The sequence below is a fragment of the Manacus vitellinus genome, unplaced genomic scaffold, assembly GCF_001715985.3.
Source record: "Manacus vitellinus isolate BGI_N305 unplaced genomic scaffold, ASM171598v3 scaffold_24_pilon, whole genome shotgun sequence".
Taxonomy (NCBI): domain Eukaryota; kingdom Metazoa; phylum Chordata; class Aves; order Passeriformes; family Pipridae; genus Manacus; species Manacus vitellinus.
The window spans coordinates 4,078,815-4,105,273 of NW_021939798.1; the positions used below are offsets into that span (position 1 = coordinate 4,078,815).

General features: G+C 42.0%; 1 protein-coding gene across 1 annotated transcript in view; it reads left to right on the forward strand.

Annotated features, from left to right (window-relative positions):
• The window catches only part of OGFOD3 (2-oxoglutarate and iron dependent oxygenase domain containing 3), a 35,271-nt gene that overhangs the window by 1,198 nt on the left and 7,614 nt on the right, over window positions 1-26,459 (forward strand). The window contains exons 3-9 of the mRNA XM_029960067.1: window positions 14-267; window positions 4,416-4,491; window positions 5,372-5,414; window positions 11,604-11,668; window positions 12,266-12,322; window positions 16,216-16,369; window positions 22,369-22,492. Of these exons, the coding sequence (XP_029815927.1) occupies window positions 14-267; window positions 4,416-4,491; window positions 5,372-5,414; window positions 11,604-11,668; window positions 12,266-12,322; window positions 16,216-16,369; window positions 22,369-22,492 (773 nt within the window). The remainder of the gene's footprint in view (window positions 1-13; window positions 268-4,415; window positions 4,492-5,371; window positions 5,415-11,603; window positions 11,669-12,265; window positions 12,323-16,215; window positions 16,370-22,368; window positions 22,493-26,459) is intronic.

The window sequence follows — 26,459 nt, forward strand, 5'->3', positions numbered from 1 at the left end:
GTGCTCCCCGCAGCGCCAGGAAGGGCCGGTCCCGGCAGGACCCGCGGGGATGGCGGGCGAAGGCAGCGGCCCTGCTCCTCCTCTTCACCGCGGCCGTCGGCGGCCTCGTGCTCTGGAGCCGCCTGCTCGCCCAGGGTGGGATCTCCGGGGATGGGATCCTCCAGGATGGGGTCACCGAGGTGCTGGCACATCGCAGCGACAGCCTGCGGGACAAGTTCGTGGAGATCCCCTGCTCGGAGGACTACGACAGCCACAGGCGGTTTGAAGGTATTCGGGCAGGCTTGGCCCACGTGGGGTGACTGTTCAGAGGGCCATAACAGCCGAGTCTGTGAAACTGTGATAAACAAAGTCTCGAGTTTCTGTAAGTTTCGAATAATAGTTTATTATATGGTAAAAGCAAGCAGCCGGCTGGGTGACAGAAATGGGACCAGTTTCCCAAATCTGCACACCTCTACTGCAGGGTACATTTAGTATTTATCTTAGCTACTTCATGTATATTAATTATATCATATACATATACATATACATTCTACAGGTTTTTGCTAAGTATTTAATAGATGGGTTTTCTTACAGCTAAAGCTAAAGGGTTATCTCTACAACCAGTCATAATTCATGCATCCTAGGACAAACAGGCACCTGAAGATTTAAAGTTCTACTGTATTTTATTCTTAGGATAGTAAGGAGGGTTTAGGCCTCTTGACCTTGTGAGGGTCTGTTTTATTTCTTTATGGGGGTGTAATTAAGTTTTACAGTCTGTTTGTTTTATTTTGATATAATCACCCATTTGTTTCACGAATCACAGTTATTTATTTATCACAAAACCAAACTTGTGCTGCAAAACTCCCGTGTTTCCAGCAAACTCCTGGTCACTGAGTGTCGCTTAAAGCCCCAAACGTTCGTGCCCCTTGGGCCAGCCCAGAAGTTGTTCCCAGAGGTTACTCTGTCAATTCCTGTGTAATTCTCTTCTGACACTGCTTTGCTTGGCCTCTGTGAAATAAACCTTTCGCTGAGCCTGCTTCCAATTTCTTTTCATACTCTGTTGATTCCTGAAGTAGGCTTTGGGAGTGAGTTTGTTGCTGGTCGATACCATACAGGGTATGGAATGGAACTTGTTTAGGGCATTGTCTGTCACCAACATGTGGTAGTTTCACAGGTGCCAGTTTGTGACACGCTTGTTTTGAGATGTGCACGTGCTGATATCTTTTGATGCTGCCTGCAGAGCACTTCTCTGCCTTTATGTCCTTCAGCTGAGCCTGTTTTTTGTGAAATTGGCATTTGTTTTCCTTGGCACTTATTTCTTTGGAGCGTTGATATGGGTTCTTCAAGAAAAATGGAAGATTTTCATCTTCTCTGATGAAGAGCTGTCAGGAAGCCACCAGCAAGGAATCTTCCTTAGTGGGGGGATTTTTTTTGATAGAGCACCTGAAAACACATGTTCTGTGTTAACTTGGCATAATTACTATGAGGAGAAACTGCTGCTGGCTTTATTTCATAGTGCAAGGCCAGAGAAAACTGCAGCTGGTGTTGCCACAGATTTGCTTATGGCTAAAACTCTCTGTGTTCTCTTACTGGGGCTTTTGCTTATCAAAAGAAACCCCCAAAACCAACACAACTGTTATCTTTCCCTTCCCTGGTTTGCAAGAGGAATTCTGAGCTGTGGACTTGTGGTCTTGGCCACCCCATCAGTTATTCTTTCTATCTTAAGGAAGGCAGGAACTTCAGGGGTAGGAATGAATGTGTTCTCCATTCTTGGGGATGTCCCGTGGAGCATCAGTAAGTGCTGATTGCAGGGTGAGGTGTGACCTCTTGGCTTTCTGAGGACGATTGACTTGCTGATCAACCCAGGAGGGACAAAGGGGACGCACCTTGTGTTTGTATTTTGATTTTCTAACTAGATGTTTGCTTGCCGCTGTTTCTCAATGTATGGGATTGATTTGCGGTTTTAGTAGATGTTTTACGTGTGTTGCCCTGTGCGTTCAGGAGGAGATCAGCGGTGTTGGAAACGCGGGAGCAGCTGTTAATTGGTTAATTGAAGGCGTGCTGTGCTAATGAGCCCTGCACTTGGCTTTTTCCCCACGCGAGGGGGATGATGAGCTGTGACACGCCGAGCTCGCTGTGTTACCGACAGTTGTGGTCATTGCCAAACTGGATCCAGCTCTGGAGCTTTGGCCACTTTGGAAACAGGTTTGTATCACTCAGTAGCTCCTCATTCCCAGCCTTTCCTCTGGCCTGACCCCCACAGCTGCGGGCTCTGTGTCAGAAGGAGGCACATTCCTCTCGTCACTTGGTGTCTGATGCTCAGCTGGGAAGTTTCCACAGCTAAGATGAGCTTTTTATTTATGCACCTGCCCCCTGCTTCCAACTGAACTGGTGCAACTGAGCTTTCAGTTTGCTTCAAGTGATGTGGTAGCTGGTGGCAGAGCAGGTTTTATTTCCATAGCACTGCCTGCCTGTAAACATGCTCCATACAAAATGAAATGTGCTATTTCTCAGAGGCCAAGCACTTAAATTATTGTATTTGCAGAAGGAAGGGTGTTGTGTGAGCAGAGTCTCATCTAGACTCCAGAGGCTGTGGCCAGGTCTTGGCCATTTCTGCTGCCTTGAGACATGGTTAACTACTTAAAACTACTGTGCCTACTGGTGTGTCTGATGAAACTCCTGTGTGGGAGACAATATTAAGATGCTTTACCAGAGATGAGGTCAGTGAATGTGGAAAGCAGAGAAGCCTGTGAGGAAAGTGGAGGAAAAGGTCTGACACTGAGACTGTTACAGGGATGGCAGCCAATAAAGCTTTGCCTGCTCTTGTCCTGCTTTGAGATGGATTGTTCCCATGGCAGGGAGGGTGGAACTAAATGATCTTTAAATCCCTTCCAACCCAGACCATAGGTTCTGTGCATTAGGGGAGCATCTTGATGGAGTCTTTTTTCTCATTGGAATTATGTCTGTCTTAGCAGTTCTTGGCAAAATACCACTTAGCAGGAGATGAAGCTGCAGTTTGGGCACTTGAAGCCCTGTGTTACATTGTGGTTTCTGTGCGCTGAACAGGAGCAGGGGTCAGAAGCACTACTTGTGTTTTACATGTTTTGGTATGTTCCTCCTTTACCTTGATTGAAGAAATACATCTCTGATATCCAAAGCTGACGGTGCCTTATTGGATAAGTGGATATTTTGTGTCTACTGGGCATAAATTTGTGGAAGCTACTGGGTACTTGTGATACTAATCTGAATTTCTCCTGAGTGCAGGTTCTTTGGGATTGCTTTTAACACTTCATTGCTCCCATGTGCCATGGTCTCTGAGACAAAGATGACACATTTCTGGCTGCTGAAATTGTTTTCAAACAGACTGTTCTGATTTTGCCTTAGTATTCACCCACTGTTTGTGCCTTACTCTTGGTACCTGACCGACTTTATGCTGGACTGTATTTTTCTTGGGATTTTTTTTTTTTTTTAATTTCTCCATTTGGAAGAGCTTATGCTGTTGCCTTCTCCACTGCCATCTCTTTGTCAGAGACCCCAGACACGTAACAATTGTCTGAGGTAACCCTGTAGTTTTGCCAAATTTGGACTCTCCAGCACCAGCCTTTCCAAAAGGATAAAATCTATGCTGATGTTTGCAGCTGGAAATGGCACAAATCTCTCCTGAAATCAGAAGGTTTTGCAGAATGTTGTAGAAAGGAAACTCCCAATAGCCAGGTTTGTCCTGGAGTATTGAAATTATCCTTTGAATTTACTCTTTCCTGGCTCTTCTCTACCTGCAGCTTACCCTTGCAGCCCACAGGAGACATGGCTGGGGTATATCCAGTAAGATGGAGTGGAAATTCCTACAAAGCACTTGTGCTGTGGCAAAACTTCTCCTTCTGTCAGCCTGGCCATACTTATTATTTGCTTTTAATTAGAGCAGACTGCTGCTTTTGACCTGCATGGGTGAATGGATTGATTTCTTTGCAGGAGTTTTGTGTTCTGAGGAGCAAATAATCCGTGAAGAGACACTCAGTGCAGGAGCAGAACATGTATTGCAGGTGGCAGAAAATACTCTCAGCCCAGCTTTTCTGTGGCATTACATCTCTGTGTGGATCTTACCCAGAAAAGTGCCAAGTGTGACATCCCAAAGTCTCTGGTGGCTCAGAATTGATCTTATTTCTTCTTGCCTGAAGACTGTTGTGGACCAGACTTCTAATTCCTTAAGAACTTTCATTTATTCTTCACCTGGAACTCTTACTGCTGGCTTTTCATTCCCATGAGCTTTTAAAATTTAATGTTGGATTTCTTAGCAAGGAATTTTAAGGGACTGTTTTATCAAATCTGTCCAAGCTCTGTGCTTCGAGACACTTGTGTGCAAAATCTCCTACAAAAACCTGCCCTGCAGGTGGCTGAAGTGGTTTCAGTGGCTTTTTTTCTTCCTCTTTGTGTTCCAGGGTGCACTCCTAGGAGGTGTGGAAGGGGTGTGAGCGATGCCATAATCACAAGGGAAGAAGCTGAAAGAATCCGTAGGTAATTTTTCTTTTAGCTCTTAACTTTTCCAAGCACTTACTGTAATGACACTGTGCCAGTCTTTGAGGTGCAGCACGAAGCTCAGTAGCTTAAGCAGGATGGGTTAAACTGGTTAAAACACTAAATGTTGGGGGTTTTAAAGCCATTCTGCATTTTTGCTGTAGTGAAGGCAGTTCTCTCACAGAGTCTCTGAGGGGCAGGAGTGCTTCACTGAAAAAAAGGAAAAGGAATTAAATAAGTTTTAAAGGATTTTCAATTTGCCTCCTGTTTCATTTGGCCTTTAAAAGCAGAACAAAACCACAGAAGTCTCCTTTCAGCAGAGTCTTTCTGGGTAATTATGAACTGGTGCTGACCTTGTAGTCCTCTGTGAGCACTAAGTGCTGTGTTTTAATCAAATAGTAGGGGTCAAATTGTGCAGTTAGAAAAGTTATCAGCCTCTCTGAGTGTGATTTCCACTTGATAATCAAGTAAGTGGGGAGTGTCAGTAGTGCTTGAAGGGATGTGCAGCTCCTGAGTGCTTTGTTCACTCTGTGATTCAATTCAGTTGGGCTCCTGATTGTGATTTCTGCATTGTACAGGTTTATTTGTACTGCCTCCAAGAATAAAGATCTGGGGTTTTTTATGTTTAACTTTACTTGGCCAGAGTGTATTTAAAAGCTAATGTTTTTGGGGTTATTTGGGGGATTTATGGGAGGGAACTGCAAGCTCAGAAATGTTCTGCAAAAGAAATACTTCATTTTTATGACAGGCTGCAAGATTCCATTTCTAATAAATGGGAGATTCTGTTAACTCAGTTGAAGAGTTACATGTTGTAAATAAGGATTAAAGGACAAAGTAATCAGACTTCAGTTCTCATCTGAGATTATTGTTTTGCCTGCAGAATAGCAGAGAGGGGACTGTCCTTGGGAGGATCTGATGGAGGGGTGAGCAGTGTCCTGTTACTTTCTACATTCTTTTACTGCCAAGGCAAGATTATAAATGCATTTTTTGGGGGTCGAGGAGATGGAGAATTTTTTCCTTCCGTTCAAACTTGGAAAAAAATTTGTTTAGAAAGTTATCTCCCATTAATACCTCTGTTAGCAGTGTAACTCCTGACTTGTGCAATACAGTTGCCATTTCCTTGAATTCAGTTTAGTTATTTCTAGCACCTCTCTTGAACTGATTTTCTCTTCATCTGGAAACAGATGTACTGTAGCAGAATTGCAATAGTTTGACTTCTGAAACTAAATTACAGTGGTTCACAGCAGCAGGTAAAGATTGGTTTTGTGTAGTGACAAAAAAGCCATGTAGTGTCTTAAGTAAACCTTGGAATAGTATTCTTTAAAATGAAAACAATCCCACTTATCTTTAACAAGCACATTCATTTTAATTTCTTTACCCTGTCTTTGTTCTCAGAATGCTTTTGTGTACAAACAGAAACTGTTTCTTGACTGTTTGCAAACACAGCCACTTCTTTAGGCCTCTGCTGAATTAGGGCATGTATTAGCACAAAGGAAGGGTTTCAGTGAAGAAAAATAAGACTTTGTTGTCCTTGTGACTGATGAGAAAGACCTGCAAAAAAACATAAACCAAGAAACTGAAGCAGTGCTGCCCATCTCAAACAATATGTTTAAAAGATTTAACAATCTGTGTTCAGTTCTGTTGGGATCCCTTGGATTTCTTCCAGTTCTGTGGTTGCATGATTTGCCACTTTGCCTGTTGGGCCCCTCCCCTTGGCTCCTGGCATTAGTGGGTTTTCTCTCCTGTGCTTTTGGGGCCCTACATGTGATTTTTCATTGCACTTCCACAAAGAGGGATTACAGGGGGAAGGTATAACTCAGATAGCCCCATGGATTTGGACCACAGAAAGTGTTGTCCAGCTGGGGGTCAGGGAACTGGGGAACCTGAGGCAGAGAAAGCTTGGAAAATATGTGAGAGGGAGTTAAACTTTCTGCCCCAAAGCACAGAGCTGGGCAGGGCTGCTGAGCTGGCTTTGCTGGACAACAAACCAGAGCATCAGACAGATATAAATCCATCATCTACGTTATGTTGGAAGCATCATTGAGAGGTTTTATTTAGAGAAGAGGGAAGTGAGGGAGAGGGGAAGATGATGCTATCACTGCAATAAAATAAATCTGCTGAAATCTGATGTGCATGGAGAGGTCTGGGCTCTGAGCCAAGCCTGCTCACATGGCTCAGCAGCTGAAAGTGTGAGGAAGTTCTTGAGTGCTGTTAATCCTTAGGGGAAGGTGCAAGAACAAAACTGTGTAGTATTGCATTGAGGCCTTACCCAAAATAGTGGATAAACACTGAAAGATGTTAAACACAAGAGCTGACCAGTGTTTCTGGGAGATCATAGAATCATGGGATGGTTTGGGTTGGAAGGGCCCTTAAAGCCCATCCAGTTCCACCCCCTGCCATGGGCAGGAACCTTCCCACTAGCCCCAGGTTGGCCTCCAAGCCTTCCCAGCCTGGCCTTGGACATTTCAGGGATCCAGGGGCAGCCACAGCTTCTCTGGGCAACCTGTGCCAGGGCCTCACCACTCTCACAGAGAAGAATCATGTTCAGAAGCCTTTATATACAGTCTCTTTACCAGGTTTCTTTTATACCTCTTTCTCCTGTTCTGCCATTTTCCTCTCTCTTTTCCAATGTGCCAGCTTATGTCCAGGTCATGGAGTGAATCTTTTCCCCACAGTGCTGTCTTGGCTCTCAGGTATCATTAGATCCTGCTGGGTGTGAACTGATGGGGTTTAGATGAAACTGTCTTTCTTCATTTGAGCCTTTCATCTTTTCCAATCTCTTACCTACATAGCATACAAAATGTTTCCAGTCTTATTTCATCCAGCTACTTTGCCTGTCTGCTCTCAAGCTTCAAGCCACTTGGATTAGGTCTGGCTTGTTGCTTTAATTTAGAGTGTATGGATAATTCTATCCAGTTGTGCCTGTTGTTCTAAGACTATATTTTTTCTTTTAAAATACCTTAAATAACACCTTGTTGCTGTTTAATTATTTTTAATTCTTTCTTTTGCCACTTTGATCTCTCCGCTATTCTAAATAAAATGTCTACAGATTTCTGCTGGGGTGCAGACTGCATTTTCATTCCCTTGGATTTCTTCTTAGCCCCTTTTTAATCAACATATCTGGGGGTTTTTTTGGTCTGTCATACTTACTGTATTTTGAATTCACAGAAGTGTGTTTGTGTCTGTGTGTCTGGATATCATTTATTAATTTAAAGACTTAAACTTGCAGTGTGTGACTGTCAGTTCTCTCCTCCCTTTGTTGGCTGCCCTTCCCTGGAGTGCTGAAGCACAGCACAAAAACTTCTTTCCTGTTCCATGTTGAGAAAGTCCTGACAAACACCTGAATTATTGAGGCCTCCCAGGAGTCACGCCCCAGTTGTTATGCTGAACTCTCTTATCTTCCTTTGTAATTTTTCCTGGATTTAGTTTTATTTACACACACACAGAGTGAGGCTGGAGAAGGCCACGGTAATCTTCTGGTCTGACTTCCAACAGAATCCAAACAGGAGTATCTTCTCCACCACTAAGCTGCTCTCCCTTGTGCATCTGTCTCCTGCAGTTGTTTTATACCCTGTTCCTTACTCACAGAACGTGAATTCCATTGTTCTCTTGATGTTTGCCTCAGCTTAGTTTTTTTCTTCTACACAGCAATAATGACATTTCCCTTTTCAACCTCCTCTGATTTTTATAATTCTTCCCTGCCTACTCTTTTCCTGCACACCCCTCCTGCCTGTGTTACCCCTCCAGTCCTGACTGGTTCTTTCACCTCCTTGGAGGTGCTGCCATCACAACAATGCCCTGGTGGAAGTGAAGCCACTCAGTTCCCATCACACCTCTTGGCATTTATTTAGAAGCCCCAGAAAAGAAGTGCCTGGATGAGCCACTCAGCAGTGTGTGTCCTGCATTCCAAGAGGGCTGGCAGGAGTGGCCATCTACCCTCCCTCTGCAGGGAGAATTAATTGATTAATCTCTGGGGGAAGCAAACAGCCTGTGCAACTGTGATGCCAAATGAGGGGTTCTGCTGTGAGCCCCCCAGCCCACGTGGACAGTGGTTCTGCAGACTGTGCCCCTTCTTGCTCTGCTTTCAGCCCTCCCAGCCAAACTCTGAGGTCCTCAGAATGCTGCCAGCTCTGCCTTTTCCAAGGAGAACATGAAGCCCCTGCAGGTCCTATCTCATACCTCTACAGGCTGTGTAGTTTTCTTCCTTCCCAGTTAACCTCCTGATAGCCCTTAGGAAACCAGTACTTGGGAGGAGCCAAAAACCTAGTTGGCAGCCTGTCTTTCACTTCCCTGACAGCTGTGTGCTGGTGTGATTGTCTGGGCTTAGCTCCAAAAAGCTGGAGAGGAGCTGGGTGTGTCCAGTCTGTATCTGGTGTGAAGTTGTCCTGGGCTCAGTAGCCAAATATTGCATTTAACTTCCACAATAACCTGTACCTCCAGCAGTCTGACTGATGTGTAAGTCACTCTGGTTACACTTGTGTCTCCTAATTAATCCTAATTAAGAGGCATTTCCCCAAGACCATACCTCTTGTCTGTCTACTCCTGTCTCAAGTAGGGAAGGGTATGTAAAGGTGGGATTGTTTTGGGAGTCTGTGCAAGGCTCCCTGCAGTGACACCAAGTTTGTGCTGCCCAGGAGTTGGTGGCCAGGTAGAACCTCCACTGCTCTTCCTTCTTCTCAGCTGGAGTGGGTGAGCATTCCCAGAGCAGCAGTGGGGAAGGTCTTGAGTGCTGCCAGCTCCTCTGTAGACAAGTAGAAGTAAGTTTTTTGCATTCTTCTCCTTTGGGAAGTGGGTCTGCTGTTTTCTTTAGAAATATCGCTTAAAACCTTTTATGGCTGGAGGAGTTGGTGTAGATGTGAATAGGTATTTAATGCTTGGCAATCCCTTTTAGGGAGGAACAAAGGGAGGGCCTGTCATGCTTCCCAAGATGGGAAAATTGATCCTTTTTGCCATATGCTGAGAAGTGCTGAGTACTTGAATGTTCTTTTTGAATCCTTTTAGCAGAGGGTAGAGAGTATGGGATTAACAGTACTGAAGGTTTGAAAGAACATGTATTTGTGCTTTTTATTTTTTTGAGGAAATTTTATTTCCCTTCTGTAGAAAGTTCTGAAAATCAGGATATGGGGGTAGTTCTGTCAAACAGCCTCTCAAAATAGGGTTGTGGGTATGTGTTTGCCATCTCTGTAGAGCTTGCAGCCTGGGAACACTGACCTGAACTGCAGGCTGACCTTTGGGCAGATAGCTGGGCTTGAAGTAACCAAGGTTTGCTTCTCAGTGTCAGAAATTGTGATGAAAATGTTTAATTTTCTGAAATGGCAGAGGCAAAATAAATCTGTTTTGGTTTCTTTCCCAGGTAGCTGTTACACCAATAGTTCTGGGCTCACCTGTAAACAAGTCCCTGTTTGGCATTAAGTTGTTTCCCCCTGTTGGAAACAACCCCAAAGAATGTTCTTTCTTTTCCAGATTCCCTTTTCAGTCTTCATCTGGCTTTTCTAGGCTTTATATTGTAGTTATTACCTGTTCAGTTATAAATACCTACAGTTCTTGGAGATGTCTTTTATTGATTCACTTGGTTATTTTGGATCTTCCTAACTGTAATCATCTGAGAAGAAATGTGTGAGTTTGAAAAGGACATGGAAAGAGTTAGAAAGGCAATCTGGTTTGAAATTAAATTCATCTTTTCAACTGTGTCTTGGTACTTCTTCTAATCTACTTTAGAAGAGTCACAAACATATTTTTGAAGCTGCACACGCTGTGGCTTATATTTTTGTACAGAACTAGGGACCAATAAATAAAAGTATTTTGCTTGTGAAGCTTGAGTAAAGCCTATTACAAGAACTGCTCTTGCCTGAGTGTGAGATTACTTGTTTTCTTAACAGTCCTCTGAAGCTTTTGGACAACTGTGGGAAGGGGAGGTCTGAAAAGCTCATGCTGTGTCCACTTGAATAGCTTGAAACTTGATGTGTTTTTCAAGGGGTAAATAAAATTATTATAAATAAGACTATCCCTTGTAAAAGGAGATGTCAGTGGGGTTCCCCTGATTCAGCTCTGGAGCTCAGAGCAATTGAGGCTGCAGAGATTTTTCTGAGGGACTGCTATGAGTGTTTTCCTGCATCACAAGTGTTCTTAATGCTGGGATTTTGTTAGAATAATGTGAATGGTATGTGGTGCATCAAAAAAATGACAAATTCCAAGATGATTGCTTTTGCCTGGCTATTGTGTATCAAAGATGTGATTACTTTGGTGTCAGGCAGGTTAATTAACTGTTGCCATTTGGTATTTCCAGTATAAAGAAAAGGCTGCTATTAGAAGCGATATTTTAAATACTGTTTAACTGATGCAAACCAAACATGTATTTTGTGGACAGCAAGGGACATAAAAAGTGTTCTTTATTCAATTCAGAGAAATATTTTAGAGTCCTGAGGGGTAGCTCTCCATCCTGACCAATCTGAATACTAATCTTTTTAGCTCATCTGGAGCTTAGCAGAAGAGTTTGGCTTGAACTGGATGAAGAAATGGATTGAATTTTCATATGTAAAAACTTTTCACTGTGTGGTTTTCTTTTACAACAGTTTAGGAATTGAGGAAAAGAGACTTTGGCTTTAGTTAGCCTTACAATTCTAATTGTTCTTTTAAACAGACTTTTTTATGTCTATATTAAATATGAGAAGTGTACAGGAACTCAGGGTGAAGGAGAAGTTTTAATAACAAATGCTGGGCAAGATAAATATTAGTGCTGCTACTTGAGCACTTCACAAATACTGGAAAATTAGTCATCTTTGTGTGGAAGGGAAATGTCTTCAAGAAGGAACCCTGGAACATAGTATTTTACCCCCAGCCCATGGCAATTCCCTGTCAGGTTTGAATCTCAGGAACAGCAGTCCTGTGCCTTTTTCAAAGTACCTGAACATTCTGTGCCTCCATACAGTGATCTCAGAGAGGTCTGGAGTAGTAAAGTAAATGTTATATTGTGAACCCAAATGCCAGAAACCAATATTTTTACTTGGGAGGCTGTGGAAAGTGAGAGCCAACTTGGGACAGTTATTAAAGGTCATAGTTAAATAATGATAAAACCTTTTCATGCTCATTTTTCCTTCTGTTTCCTTTTCCAGGCATCAATTTTGGACTTGCACTCTGGAGCTCTTTCCCTGGGGAAGCATTTTGTTAATTTGTACAGGTAAAGTGGGGCTGTGGCTTCCTGCCTCTTGTTATCCCACACCATCCATGCCCAGTCCCTCTTCCAATTTCTCAAGCCCTGTGGGCTGGGATTAGTGATGAGAAACTGTGGAATTTGCTTGGATTCACCACGATTTCCACGACCAGTTAAAGAGCTTTTGTGGCTTGAAAACCAATCTTTTGTTGAGCTGGGCTCTTTGAAGGCTGCCATTATCTTTATTTTGAGGTTCTTGCACCAGTAGGTCATAGTATTTTTTCACAGTTATAGTCTAGTTTGTCAGCAGGGGAAGAAATCAAGTAGGCTGAACTCTTAAAAATTTGAATCCATGTGCTCATTTCGTGATGTGGGAGGGAACTTTTTTTAATGCCTGGGGAATTCCATTACCAGCTGCAGCATTTTGATCCTTTAATCTTTCAGCATTTAATCTTTTAGCAGTGCTTTTGCACATCACGCTCAAAAGCATTTGTAGGATTTTTTGTGTTGTGTTTTCTCTCTTTGACTGTGAGCAAATCACAGGTGGGGTGAGGAGGCATCTTGGTGTTACTTGGAGATTCTCATTCAGCAACTCCTCTTTTAGCCTGTTGTTTAATTTTTCAGGTACTTTGGGGACAAAATTCACGACATCTTCACGGAAGAGGATTTTGCATTGTATAGGTAAAGGCTTCCAATAACTGCTGAAGGAACCACAAACCTGAACTTTGTATTTCTGGGGGTTTTTTAGAGTGCAGGTCGGGAGGGGATTGTCCTTTGCATTCACACATACACTTGATTTTGCAGCTCAGAATAGTAATTTCTGAGAAATAAGATGAGGAAGAGAAATAAGAGGATCTTCTGGTGACTGATCAACAACATCAGCTGCTCTGAGCAGAGCTGCATCAGCCATGTCAGGGCAGTTCTGATGGTGTAAATGGGATCACACATTTCCCTCCCTGCCCAAGGGGTTGATGCAGCCCTGTGAGCTTTATCTGAGTTCTGGGGTGATTTGCTGGGATGTAAAATCCTTCATTGTGAACTCCTATTTCTTGTGTTAGAGGACAGAGACAATTCTCTGCCATTATTACATCAGGATTGTGGGGGTTTGGGGGTGAAGTGTAGCAAGACATTAAAAATGGTGAAGCAGGATTTATTATTATTAAATGACTGATGTTCTGACTGGAGAAGGAGAGCATAATCCCCCTCACAAGTAGCTCTATAATGTCACAGCTTTGGCATCTGGTGCTTTCAGCTTCCCTGTCACCCTTAAGGAAGACAACAAACCCAGTGAATTCCCTGTGCCTGTGAAGGTGTGTGACCAAAGTTCAGGAGCAGTCATTCTTTGTTGAGTAGACACAGTGAATCTTTTAGTTATGCATTTCAACTGGTTTCTCATAATTTAGAATGCCCCTGGTTTGAACACTTTAACTCTTTTTTTTTTTTTTGATCTTTTTTTACTTGCCTTTGTAAAGGAATCTGACCTCCCTCTAGTGGTGGTAGGAGTTTGTAGTAGTCAAATAGGTTTATTAGTTTTATTAAAATAGTAATTAACTAATATTATACTAAAATATTAATCACTTAAACCTTATTTCTATTCAGTAACTGTTTTTAGATACCATTGTCCTTCCAGATAAACTTCTTTAAAACATGTTTACTTCTGATCCCAAAATGGCGAAAATGAGATGGTTCCTTGATTATTACTTAAAGAAAATATATAATTTCTATTTCACGTGAACAGAAGCATTCAGTTTTTCAATAATCTAATTGAATTGATGCTGTGAGAAGAGACAGCTGCTTGGGAATATCAGTATTCCACTGGGATTTCATGCCAACATAGGGGATGTTTCAGTTTGCTGGATATGAAGCTAAAACAAAATCTATTGTTAAATGTTTCTCTTCATATTAATGGCAGTGCTTTAACATGGATTGTAGTACTTTATGGCCTTGATGAATGATTTTATGCTGTTCTTGGGAGCATTTATCTTCATTACTTTCCCTTACCTACCAAGGTCAGTTTAAAAATACACTCTTGAGAGAAATAACTGAATGTAATTCGTGTCTAAGTATTACTGATTGCAACAATAACAGACCTGAGTAGGCATCCTGAGCCAGGGGGATGGTTTCTAAACTGTCTCTGTCAAAATGATGTCGCTTCAGAATCAATTATGGTTTCTAGGCTGATGCTTTAACCACCATCTGCCAAGCACAATTACAGCAGTTCCTCTTGTTTCACAGAATAGATGCATCTTTATCCAGAGGGGAGACCTTTGAATCAGGATGTCTGGTGTGAGGGTTGACTTGAGCAGCAAACAGCACTGTCAAAGATTTATTGGTTAAACCTTACAGCTTATTAAAGCAGAGACACAGAGCAGGGGAAGAGCTGATAGTTTGCTTTCTGCATGTTAGATTTGTGTTCAGGCTCTCTGGCTGTAGGAGATCCTTGCCTTGCCTGCTCCAGCTGCCTCTGGGGCTGTTCCCTGGGAGGAGCAGTGGTGCTGACAACTGGGATAACAGGGAAGTTGTGTAGGATTGAACTGGGACTGTTCCTGTCACCGTGCTTGAATCACTTTGCAGTGGCTCCCAACTGCATTTTTTGCTCTTCTGGGCAGAGCCTGTATCTTACAGAAACTGTTCTGTGGCTCTTTTAGTCCTTTTTGCTGCTGCTGCTGCATTATACTGGTGATTTTCAATCTAGTGAACTTCCTTTTTATTAACTTGTATGTTCCTTGGACTTCAAGCCAATAAAACATTGACTTGTTTTATTTTCTGCCTCATCACCCTAACTCCAAAATAGATTTCAGTAACTCTTTTTACAGAATCTGGTGGTCATGTGCTCTTTTCATGGAGCTCTGTTCTGCCTTTCCCTGAGTCTGGCCTGTGCATTTTGTTATTATCCAGTTTTTATCCAGTATCTCAGTGCAAATGGACAAGGCCTGCTGCTGACAGACTTGGGGGGGCTTAATTTGTTACTGATATTTCAGACTGGGTGCTGTACTTGTGCATTTATTGCCATGGCAGAGCTCTGTTAGTGCATCCGCTCAGAGCCCTGAGCAGTCAATGAGGGAATAATTGCTGTGTTTATGGAAGCAATTGCTTACATTCTCCAGCATAAAGAAGTTTTTTCCTTGCAGCCATAGTACACCAGAACTCCCTCAACAGTTTTTCATATGTGGGGGACACAGAGGAAAAAGGATAAGGAGTCAGTGGGCCAGGATCAAGAAGGAAAGGAAGGCTCCTGCTGCTTCTGGGTCCATAAGGGAACAACAAAGCTCTGGCTGTACCAGATCCAAGGGAGCCAGAGTTCCTGGGCTTACTCATTCCTTCCTTGATAGCACCTTTTAAGCTGAAATTTGGCTTATCTTGATTTACACATGAAGTACACCACATTTGTCCTTAAGTATTTTGCCAATAGCCTCCATAGGCTGTGTCTGGAACAGCGGGGAAGGGAATGGAATGAAAAACTTGCAGTCATGATATTGATAAATGTTGGAATGGCCAGGTCAGTGGAAATTAGGCTGTACAGAAGAGTTTTTATAGGCTAAGAAGTGACTTTATTCTCCTTAAGTGATTTTGTTCTGCTTTTCAAAATAGTTACGTGCTGTATTTTGGGAGAAAACAACACAAAGGTTTTAAGAAACAGGATTAAATCTTGAACCCCAGTGTTTTCATTTCATCATGTTGTGTTATTGCATTCTTTGCTGGTTTTTAAATTTCCTCAAAGCTGAATGTTAGCTGAGTGTGTTTACTGGGATTTGCCAGAGGTATTCCTCATTAAGCACAAATCTCTTCTTTTTAAAGTGCTGGGGACTGAACCAAGAGGGGCAGTTCTAGATGGCCCTGGCCTGACAGAGGGATGCTGCTGTAGCAGCAGGTCTGTACAGCATCACATATGTGACCATTAGTTTTCTGTTTTGATAACCTTAAAAGCCTTGAAATAAAATAAAAGCCCTGTCCTGTTCTTCCTTGTCTTCCAAGACAAGGAATAGCCAAGGTAGAAACACTTTGTCTGATCTTTGAAAATAATTGGGAAAGACATCTTGCATTCATTTTGAAAGGAGATCTGGTTATGATACCAATATATATGTTGATCAAGAACCCCGAGTTTCATGGTGCCAGGGACTTCATCAGGTGGTTCAAAATCAGTCTAAAAGCAGTTGAAGGTTCTTCAGAGGCAACCCTTTGTGAAGGCACAACTTTACAGTTACTTGCTTTGGATTAAAAATACCTATGTGGAAGACTTTGATGTTTTCAGCAGTTAATAAACAGTGAGGAAAACAGCTTGCTTATAGAGAAAAACTGTAAAACCTAGGCCACAGGAGACAAAGAGTTTTTTTTCCCTGATATTCTGGGAATCAAAAAACCCAAAGCAACCAACCCCAACCCAAACCACTTTTTTGCATGTAGTACATCTTCTTTATTTGAGGCAAAATCAGAAAGTATGGTTATGTGTTCCTCATGATTTATCAGCTGAGGAAGAAGCTTGGCTCTAAATTGAGAATGAAGGGAATGAAGGAAAACTCAGGACAGCAGGAGAGGTGTCACTGAGCATTCTGTGCTCTGTGTGTTCTTTGCAGGGATGTCAGACAGAGAATTCAACAAAGGATTGCTGAGGTGTTTGGGATCAGCTCTTCCTCCATGTACCTGACCAAGCCAACCTTCTTCTCCAGAATGAACAGCACAGAGGCCAAGACAACCCATGATGAGTACTGGCACCCCCATGTTGACAAGGTGAGGAGGAGGCTGGGGGGGGATTCAAAGGTCTCTTGTTATTATTGGATCACTTTGATGTCATTTTGCATTAAACAATCAGTCAAACATGTTTGAAAATTGGTGATTGTAAAAATCCTTCAGGGGATGAAACTAATGGGAGATAAGTGAGTTTTAGAAATGTAGGCCATTACATCCCATTTAATTTTATTTTCTCTAATTTGGTTTCTCTAGGATTAATAAATTGTGAGAATGACTAGTCAGGAATCTCTTTTGTCAGAAATATTGATTAAATTGACCTGAATTTCAGGCAGGTCTGGCAGGAGAGGTTTCACAGTGGTCAATTGATCACTGCTGTTAGTTGATCTGAGCCTTTTGATAAAGGCTTAACATTTATATTTTGGTTATGTGTGAATTGAGGCTTTTTTACTGTATGTTTTTCAAAGGGGGTATGGTACCCCCTTTCAGTAATTCAGTGTTGTGTTCTTTTTAGAATGGAAGTATTGTGACTATTTTAAGTGCTCAGTCTTCTATCTCTAGATTCAGAGCTTAGTACTTTGCATTTTTAATGGACTTAATTGATTTGGTATTGAGTTAATTGCTGAATTGAACTGGATTTAAAGGTTCTATGAAGTATAGCAGAATACAAATAATGGAAGAATGAAAGGAAAAAAGCCCCAAACATGAAAAAGCCCCAAACAAAGAAGCTCCACAGCACAATACCCACATTTCATATCTTCAGGATTTATAAATGAGTCACTCTGGAGTCATGGATTACCCAAAATGGAAGCAAACAAAAATCTGCCCATCAAAATCCAAGTTATGCTCAGGGCTAGAATCTTTAAGTGGGCAGTGTACCTCGAAGTCTATGACCTGAAACACCTAAGATGGGAAAATCAAACAGAGAAATTACTCCTCGCCTGAAAGTGTTTCCTGGAAAAAGCCAGTCTGAGGGGAGTGGAATGTCTGTTGTTGCTCCCAACATTAGTGTGAGCTCCTGGGCCCTTTCTTGTCACGTGAGCAGGAGCAGGTTCAGTGTAGAAAACGTGCTGGTCCCTGCCCCAGCTGCTGGCTGGAAGCAGAAAGCCCGGCGGGGTGGAATCCGCAGGCGCTGACCCAGCACAGGCAAGGCCCGGCTTTGGAGGCTTCTGGTTTAAAAAGCTGGGGTGTAACCAGTGGGTGGGAGTGGCTGTGGGACACCAGAGGTGAGAGGCATGGTTTTGAGGTCCACGTTATCTGGACTAGTGTTGGAGGGGAATGGCTGCAGGGAGCAGATTGTGCTGGGGGGGTTCACAGGAATTCCAGCACCTCAAGAGACACAGAACAAACCAGGGATCCTGGTTGTGTGAAGTGCAGTAAATTCATCAGTTCCTTATAATTTCCCTGCAGTTTCAGAGAATCAAATTTGGCTGCCACAAGGGAAGAGAAAGCAGTAAATTTCAACAGCTGATGCCTGTTTTCTCCACTTTTTTGTTTCAGCCCCTAAAAAGCATATTTCAGAATTTCAGACCCTGATTTATTACTATAATGAGATTTGTGTCTGCTCAAGCATTAAGCTTGCCAACATGCTCTTTATTCTTTTCTGCATGTGTTTTGCATTGAGAAATGAATAAAGTGGTTGGATAACCTCACAATTAAATGTTTCCACCTAAATATCTCCTATAACGTACAAGTAATTTTGTCATTTAGAAGCAAATAGATTTCCATGAAGAGGATTTTTTTCCCTTGAGTCTTTGTCCTGACAGCCTGATAGTGCCTGAACATGATGGACAGCAGGGTAGATGTTTTGCTGCTTTTATCCTTCTGCTTTGTCCATGTTTTGTTTATCTTGCAGGCAGGCTGTTCAGGGAGCAGATCCATCAATTGATTGGTCTTGACTTTTTCTAACCCACCCTCAGCTTCAAAACACCAAAACAGACAGAAAATGTGCTCCCTTAATCTTGGAATGCATAATCTAAACCTTAATAGTGTCTATACTGAATAAGTGGGTTGTCTGATTTATGACAGTTGTTGATCTTGGAGGTCTTTTCCAGCCTAAATAATTCTTTGAGGCTATGAAGAGATAATTATCCCAGTTGGGGCAGCTACCAAACACCTTGTTCATAATCAAAAGTAGCTTGAACAGAGACTAAATAGGATGAAGTTGTAGCTTCACAGGTTACCTTGAGTGCAGTCTGACTTGTATTTTACTTTCTCCAACAAAGTAAGTTTTCACTTACCACTTCCAGACTGCAGGTGAAAGCAAGGAAAAAAAAATCCATTGCTATTGATCTGAGGTAGGAAGTGCTTCCCAGTTAAGAGCATTAGTCTTCTTCTGTGGCCTCCAAAGCAAGTGTGAATACAAGGAAGTTGAAGAAACATCAATAAAACTTGGCAGTTTGTTGGATGCTTTTGTGTTGTATCGTAATTTATTCTTCTCCCTTGGAACGGGACAAGTCACTTTTTTAATTGCTATGCAGACATACCTAGTGAAGGTTACTCCTAGAAGACAGTAGGATTTTTTCTCTTGCCTCTTTCCAAAAGAAAGGCAAAATTAAGCCTTTGAGAAAAGAATCCGATGCGTTTCTTGTTTTGAAGTCTGACAGTTGTTACAAAGATTTTGGCTTCTTGTAGCACACAAATACCCCTCTTGCCTTTTCCCCTATGTTGCAGAGCCTATTGCAATGATATTTCTAATCTGACTCTCCTTGGTTTTAAAGATTTTTAACTTCATAATGGAGTAGTACAGATTTATTGTGTCTATCTGAGGCTTTGGTGTTGTTTTTTTTTCCCCTAAAATTTATTTGGTTTGTAGTTACATAGAAATGGAAACCCTGCAATCACCCAGATGACTCATTTAATCTTGTTGAATTTATAAGCATGTAAATCAAATAGAGAGAGTGTTGGTTTAAGATGTGGAGTTTCATCTTGGACGGAATTTGTTGGGAACTGAGGCTTTCAAATGTCAAAAATCTGATTTATAATGGAGTTGCTGTTGCACACTGTCAGCAGTGCAGTCTTAGAACGTTCTCTAATAGAAGCAATGTGGGACTTGCAGTTTTCTGCAGTCCCCTGCCTGGGCAAGGATCCTGTCATCCTTCACAGAATCATCAGGCTCTGCCAGAAGATCCTTCTGGGCTTGTTTTCCTTGAATTTCTTCTATCAGAGCTATTCCAGGACTTCAGTGCACATTTTCTCAAAATTATTTTGGTTGGGTTTTTTTTTAAGCCTAAACTTGGCCATGATCAGTTTACAGCTATTTTTCCCCTCCTCTCAGTTCCACCTCCTCCCATCCCCATGTATTTATAAGGCAGGAATCACATCCCTTTTCAGCCAAACCTCAAAGTCCCCTCACCTGCAACGTGCTCTCCATGTCCCCAAACCCCCCCCCCCAGCCCTCTCCCCTCTGGCTGCTGAGTCTGGCTTTTCACTCTTATTTTCTTCCCCTAATGCTGTTACACATTTATAAAATACATCCAGAGATCTCCCTGTGCCTTAAAACAGCATCATCTTTGTCCTTTGGGGAAGTTGATCCTCGTGTCTGCTCAGAGCTGTCACCTCAGCTCACCTCCTGCCCCCTGTCATTCAGAGACGTGGGATTTGCTGTCCTACACTCTGCTGAATAGTTCCTACCAATAAACAGATCACTGGGAGAAACTATCAAGGCTGTTTTTGTGATTATCTACACAGATATAGGTAGAGTAGATAGATAAAGAGTAGTTTTTACTCTTTTTTTTCCTGCAAGATACCAAGCTAGACCGATGCTGGCTGGAAAGTGAATTTTCTTCTGCAATGGAAGGCAGAGGATGTTGTCCTAAATATCCTTAGTGACTGCAGACCTCTTGCACAGTCCTAAAACTGTTTAGTTGCATATAAACATGTCCCTCAAAAACCCAAGGGTGCCACTGCAAAATGTGTCTGGCTGATTCTGACAGTTATATTTATAATAATCGCCTTTAAAGAACTATCATATAACATCATTATGAGCATCTGCCATTAAATAGTAGCTATGTTTGACCTCTTTTGGGTAAAGAGTGCTCAAAAAGAGCACACTAACTCTATGACATATCAGGCTGAATTGAAATACCTGCATTTTTTCTATTGAGTTGCTCGTAAGGAGCTGGAGAAAATTGATTTGCTGTGGCTGTATGGCTTATCCCCTGGTTTTAATGACAGCTTTTCTCACATAGTGTGAACTTCTGATTCAAATTACCAACCTGTCTGGTACTGGAAATCATTACCAGGGTAACAAATACATTTGATATACATGGGAGGACTTTTAGCATTTTAACTGAGTATAATTTAGTGCCTCCTTTCCATAGTGTTGGATTTCTCAGGCCTGGCTGCTTCTGAGAGTTAGTAATGAATAAGGGCAGGGACAGAAAAGCCATTTTACTTTGCACATTTAGTCATCTATAGCAATTAGATGTGTTTGGTTAGGCTAAAATGGTTTCTAGGCAGCTCTTTAGAAGTTTAGAATTGGTAAAGCCACCTTGGAGAGGATGGAGAGTGCACTGAGGGAGCAGAGATTGCTGCACCACTGAAGACTTGATAAGAGCAATTTTAATGCCTTAAACTTGCAGGTATGAGCTGAATGAACTTCACTGTGCTCGTGCCTTCGCTGGCTGGAAGGCTTCCTTAAACTGATGGGAAGTTTTATCACCAAATCAACGAAGTGGAAAATAGCTTTGCAGAGCTGATTTGCATGAGAAGGGCTGCAGAATGGCTGCTTTGAGGTGCTGCAGTACCACTTGCTCTTTAATTCCCATTTATTGCCTTGTGTTGCTACCAAGGTTTGGGAAAATACGGGGGGAAGGGGATCACTGTAATATTTCTCTCATTCTTGTGATTCAGGCTGTGTAGTGCAGCTTATCACCAGATCTGGCTCTCTGCCTTCAAGCCCTTATGGTCAAAATAATAAAATGAGTAAGAATGAGAATGTCTTCCTGTTCCATCTGCTGCTCTGTTCTCTTCAGTCACTGCCCTTACAGAATAATATGTACAATTGCTCTTGAGCCAGAAATTTAACTGGCACTAATGAATGTAACTTGAAACATAACTGAAAATATTTAGAAAACTTCGAAGTTTGGAAGTAGCACCTACCTCTGACAGTCACCAGGTCAGTCAAAACACTCTGCAAATGCTGGGTGTTTATAGAGTACTACTGTGCTGCACATTTCCCTGTTTGACAGTGTAATGCTGAACTCTAGAGCTGTGATTTACTGGTAAGAAATGGGAGAATACAGCCATTGATTTTAAGGATGTTTTTAATTGCTGGTGACGTGTAGATATGAAAGGAAATATTTTCAGAATCAGCTAAACTCAGTGTTAAATATTTAGATAGCTTCTCTCTGAGCATTAATATATAATATTTCTCTTCTCCATCTTCAATGTACATATCAAGCAAAAATAATGCTTTACAAGGAAGGAAAAATCACTTTGTTATACTTAAAAATGGGATGTTTGGTCTGTAGGCTGAGAAGAAGCAGAGACTTAGAAAGTCACGTTTGAAGGTTTTTAAACAAAACCTGTATGGAAAAGAGTAGAAGTTCCTCCAACAAATGTGTGTTTATTTGGAAAGTCTGATTTATTATTACCACAAAGCTCCTGCCTGGTAGCTGGTGAAGAAGTGAAAAGTGAGGTTTTCAGAAATCTATAACCATGGTTAGATAATGGGTGGGATTCATTAGTCAAAGGCTGTTCTTCTGCTCATTGACCTTTATCTTGAAATAGTGTAAGCAGATCTGAGCTCTGCTGCACTTTGGACCCGAGGCAGGGGTGTAACTTCTGGCACTGTGTTGATTTTGCTCCTGGATGCTGGAAATCAACAGGAGCACTTCTGGAGTTATGGAAACTGTGATAATAAACATGACAGGCTACTCGTGTGTGTAGCACGTGTGTACATGTAACAGAACAGACTAATGAACACAGAGGATTTGTGTCAAAACTGGATCATTAGAATAACCCACCAGATCTATCTGCTGAATTATTTGTGCTCTGCAGAATTTGGTAATTTTTGGTCATGTTGTCTTCCCCCCCAGGTGACTTATGGCTCTTTTGACTACACCTCTCTGCTCTACCTCTCTGACTACACCCAGGACTTCGGGGGAGGACGATTTGTCTTCCTGGATGCAGATTCCAACAAGACAGTCGAGCCCCGAGCAGGTACAGCCTGGGTTTGCCTGCAGGAGAAATGGTTCATGGTGTCATTTATTAACTGGGTGTGCTGGCACATGTTGTGGGATTGTGTGTGGTAATAATGCAGCATTCTGTCTTCCCATTGATGACATGAGAAGTAATGATTGAAAAAGGCCAAAATTGTGGCCATGGTTTGACATATCTGGGCCACAGTAAGTGACTTCCTTGAAAGCTGTAGGGCTTAGGAACTGCCATCCAATTCTGACTGTGCAGCAAGAGCAAAGCTGTGATTGCAGCAAATCCAAAATAAACAGCTTATTTTAGACTGGCCTGAAGTTCCTTTGCTGTTCAAGGTGGGCTTAATCCCCTGAGATGGCTGTGGGCTGGGTGTGAAGATGATTGATTATCACAGCTCTGCTAACCTGCTGGAACATGGTTATAAGTCCATCCCTGCTTCCAGGAGATCTGACAGGGATGAGCATTCTGATGGCTGTCAGTTATACCTAAATAAAAAGCCTTTGAGGCTGGTTTGAGATTTTTATAAGAAGTGGATCATTTGGAACTAGAATTACTCTGGGGCAGGATGTCTAGAGAGAAAGAGCTCAGTCTCAGCTCATCTGTCTGGCAGGTGAGTGCTGAGCTTCCAGCAGTGTTACCTTTTATAATGCAAGACCAGCCACTCTTTTGCAGGGAAAAAAAAAGCCAAGGACAACTTTATATTCCTACTGTGTTCTGTATTTTTTTTTCAAGACAGAAAAGATGGAAATTTACTCATTTAAAGACAGCCTCAGTAATTGTCTGCTGACAGGCATTACCCCAAGCAGAACTGACTGTAGACTACTGCTGCCTGCAAATTGGGATGGTGTTTTTTGAATTATGGATCACAGTGATCCACTCACCTGCAGTAATGCTGACTTAGATAAACTGAGATACCTGCATTCTGGGTTTGCTATCAAGAATTGTATGTTTGATTATTTTGGCTTTTATGATTGGAAGTAAACCCTAAGCTGAAAGTATCACCTTTTGCAAAATGCTCTGTTTTGAAAGGGAGCACATGAAACTATTTCATTGCCAGATGCAATTCTAAGATTAACATGTGTTTATAGCTGTAGAAATCATAGCTGAGTTCTGGGTGTGGGAGGAGAGCTGTCTCCTGGCTCAGTGCAGGGGCACTGCATGCAAGGTGCCCCTGGCTTAATTTCCAAAAGTCTGTAACTGTGAAATTGCTTCCATTCAGCCCTATCCAGTTCATTTTCAGGTTTTCTGCTGCAAGGTGTTCGCTCTTGATGTCATTTTGAGGGTTTTTTAACAGCACCTGGTTGTGGCTGTTCCCTTTCCCAGGTGGTTTGTGGGCAGTGGGTGCCACAGGCCTGGTTGCACACCCCCTTTGAAACAAAACAGTGCAAAGAACAGCTCCAAAGTGCTTCATGTGCACAACAGAAAATTCATCTTAATGCCAGTTACCCCTTTCTAACACACTCCCCTGTGTAATCAAGTTGTCAGGAGTCCGTGATTGTGTCACTGCCTGTGGTACAACCTGAGGCACTGCTGACATCCTGAGAGCAAAGGAGAAATTCAGCTTCTGAGGTGAAGCACAATGTGAAGGCACTTGCACTTCTCCTCTTGCTGACAAAATGTGGCTTGGGAGAGAATGACCCCGGGGTCTTTTCTGTTGCTGGCACAAGCTGATGTATTTTTCATGTTCAGAATGTTCCTCTGCAGTGTTTTTTCCTCTCCTTCTGCCTTTTTGGCTTTTTGTTTTGTTTTGGTTTATGCTTCTTTTGATCCTTGGTGCTTGGCTTGTCACTCCAAGCCAACTTTTAAAACCACATGTTGACAAGCTTTCCTGCTTCTCATTTAGGAGATCTAGGCTTTTTTAGAGATCACTGTCATAATCACTGGTTCAGTTTTAGTGCTTGGCAGCCAATTTACCTTCTCAGTATTGCTAATGGCATTGAAGAACTAAAACCTGGCACTTCTTGTTGTCTCAAACTTAGGCTGCATTTTGGGAGCCTGATGCTGTGTGCCCAAACTGGCAGGTTTCTTTTTCTGTGAGCAGCTATTTGTCCAAGTGTCAGGTTTTACAGCAGGGGACAGAAAAGTCATTGTTAGTGATGCAGCTGAGCAGAAAAGCAGTAATTGGAAATAAAGGAAAAAGCAATTAAAACCAGAACCTTGTGGGATGTTTTGTGTTTGAAAGTGCTGCCTGGGCAAGTCCCACTGCTGCTCCAGATGCATTTGCAGCACTGTAATGGTAAGGATCAGTGTTAGCCAGGCAGTGGGGGACAGGAAGGACTGTTCTGTATGGAGTGGAGCCTAAATTAAAATGCTTATCCCTTCTCTCAGCATATATCACTTGTGCATTATCTAAGAGCTCTGTAAGTCCCAACTCTCACATATTTCAGTGAAAGACTCTGATTTGTAGGATGGTCTTTAACATCCCCTAGTTCTGTTACTAACAAACACCTCCTGCTTTAAAGAGAAATTATAATTTACTAACCTCGAGGCTTTTGAGATTATTTTCTTTTCAACAGACATGAACAAGTCAGCACCATGATGCCAGTTCAAGTGTACAGACCTTTGGCTAATTCATAACCAGTTTTGGCATGAAGGAACACATCTTTCTTGTGCCCTGATGGGCTGCAGAAGTATCTATGTATCTTTTGACTTCAGTCAGGACCTCTGTCTGCTGCAAGAAACTCACTGTACCATGAGTAAGACAATTCTTACTGCCAAGGGAAATACTACTTTGAAAAGAAAACATTTTTTTTGTGCAAAGAAACAGATCTAAAGCAGTATCTGTTACTTTTAAATATCTATGGAAATTCTGTTGCCAAAATTATCATACTGGTATTTTTTTTTCACCCTTTGCACCAGGGTTGGTTTTGTTCAGGACAGCAACCTTTTGAATGAGGTCCTTCAAAATGAGACCTTTCCACATTAACTTCTTTTTGCTGGTCTGAGACATGTTTTAGTAATCTTCAGTAGATACAGGAGGATTAAGAAGAAATGGCAAGACATTTTTCAGCCATAAAATTGGTATACTTTTTGCTGCTGCTAAGCTTGTCAGTGTAAACCATATTTAAAATATCATAATTTTCTAAAGTCCTGTGTGAATTTGGGGACTGACAATATTAGGACACGGACTTTACTTTATCATAAAGTGTAGATGAAACCCTGCTGTTGGGGTGAAATCTCAGTACTGGTTCTATGTTCATTATTTGCATGTAAATTTGGTTTCAAGGTCAGTTTTGCTGCACTTATTTTCAGCTTACAAGGTAATTTGTTCCTCATACAAATTGTTTATTATACAAGGGCAGAAGGAAAGGTCGCAGTCACTTCTTCTGTGTGTTTGTGGAAGAAAATAATCTGTGGTGCAAAATGAATTCTGTGCTTTGGAGAGTGAAACGTGGCTCTTCCTTGAATATCAAACTTAACATATTCTCACAGCTGTCAGGAGTGTGTTTTTGAAAGTGTATAAACCATTTGATTTGAAGGTATGAGATATTTGGCAACTTGGGAAGTTGGATTATTTTTCATTTAGGATGGAAAGCAGTGTATGTTCAAATGCACACGAGGCTTTCTTATGGTGCAGGAATGGGCTTTGGGGGTCTGTGGGTGCATTCACTGAGGTAAGTGTAGCTTCACTGCAGTGGTTAGATATTGCATGCCTCTCAAATCCTGGAATCATGATAATAAGTGCAGTATTCCAGATGAAGTGGTGGGAATCTGTCATATTTTTATTTTACTGTGCTCTTTAAAAAATCAGGTTTGAGGAATTCCCTACTAAAGGCTGAGGAAATGCAGCACAGTGACACGAAAAGTAAGATTTCCAGGTCCAGAACTCCCACAGCAGGATTTCACAGGTGTGAAAAATGTGTTTAAAGCATGTATTTAGTAATTTATCTTGTATCATGGAACAGGGGACATTCTTCTCCCCCACTGAGATAATCTGATCTTTCTCTGTATTCAAGCCACATCATCCAGGTTCAAT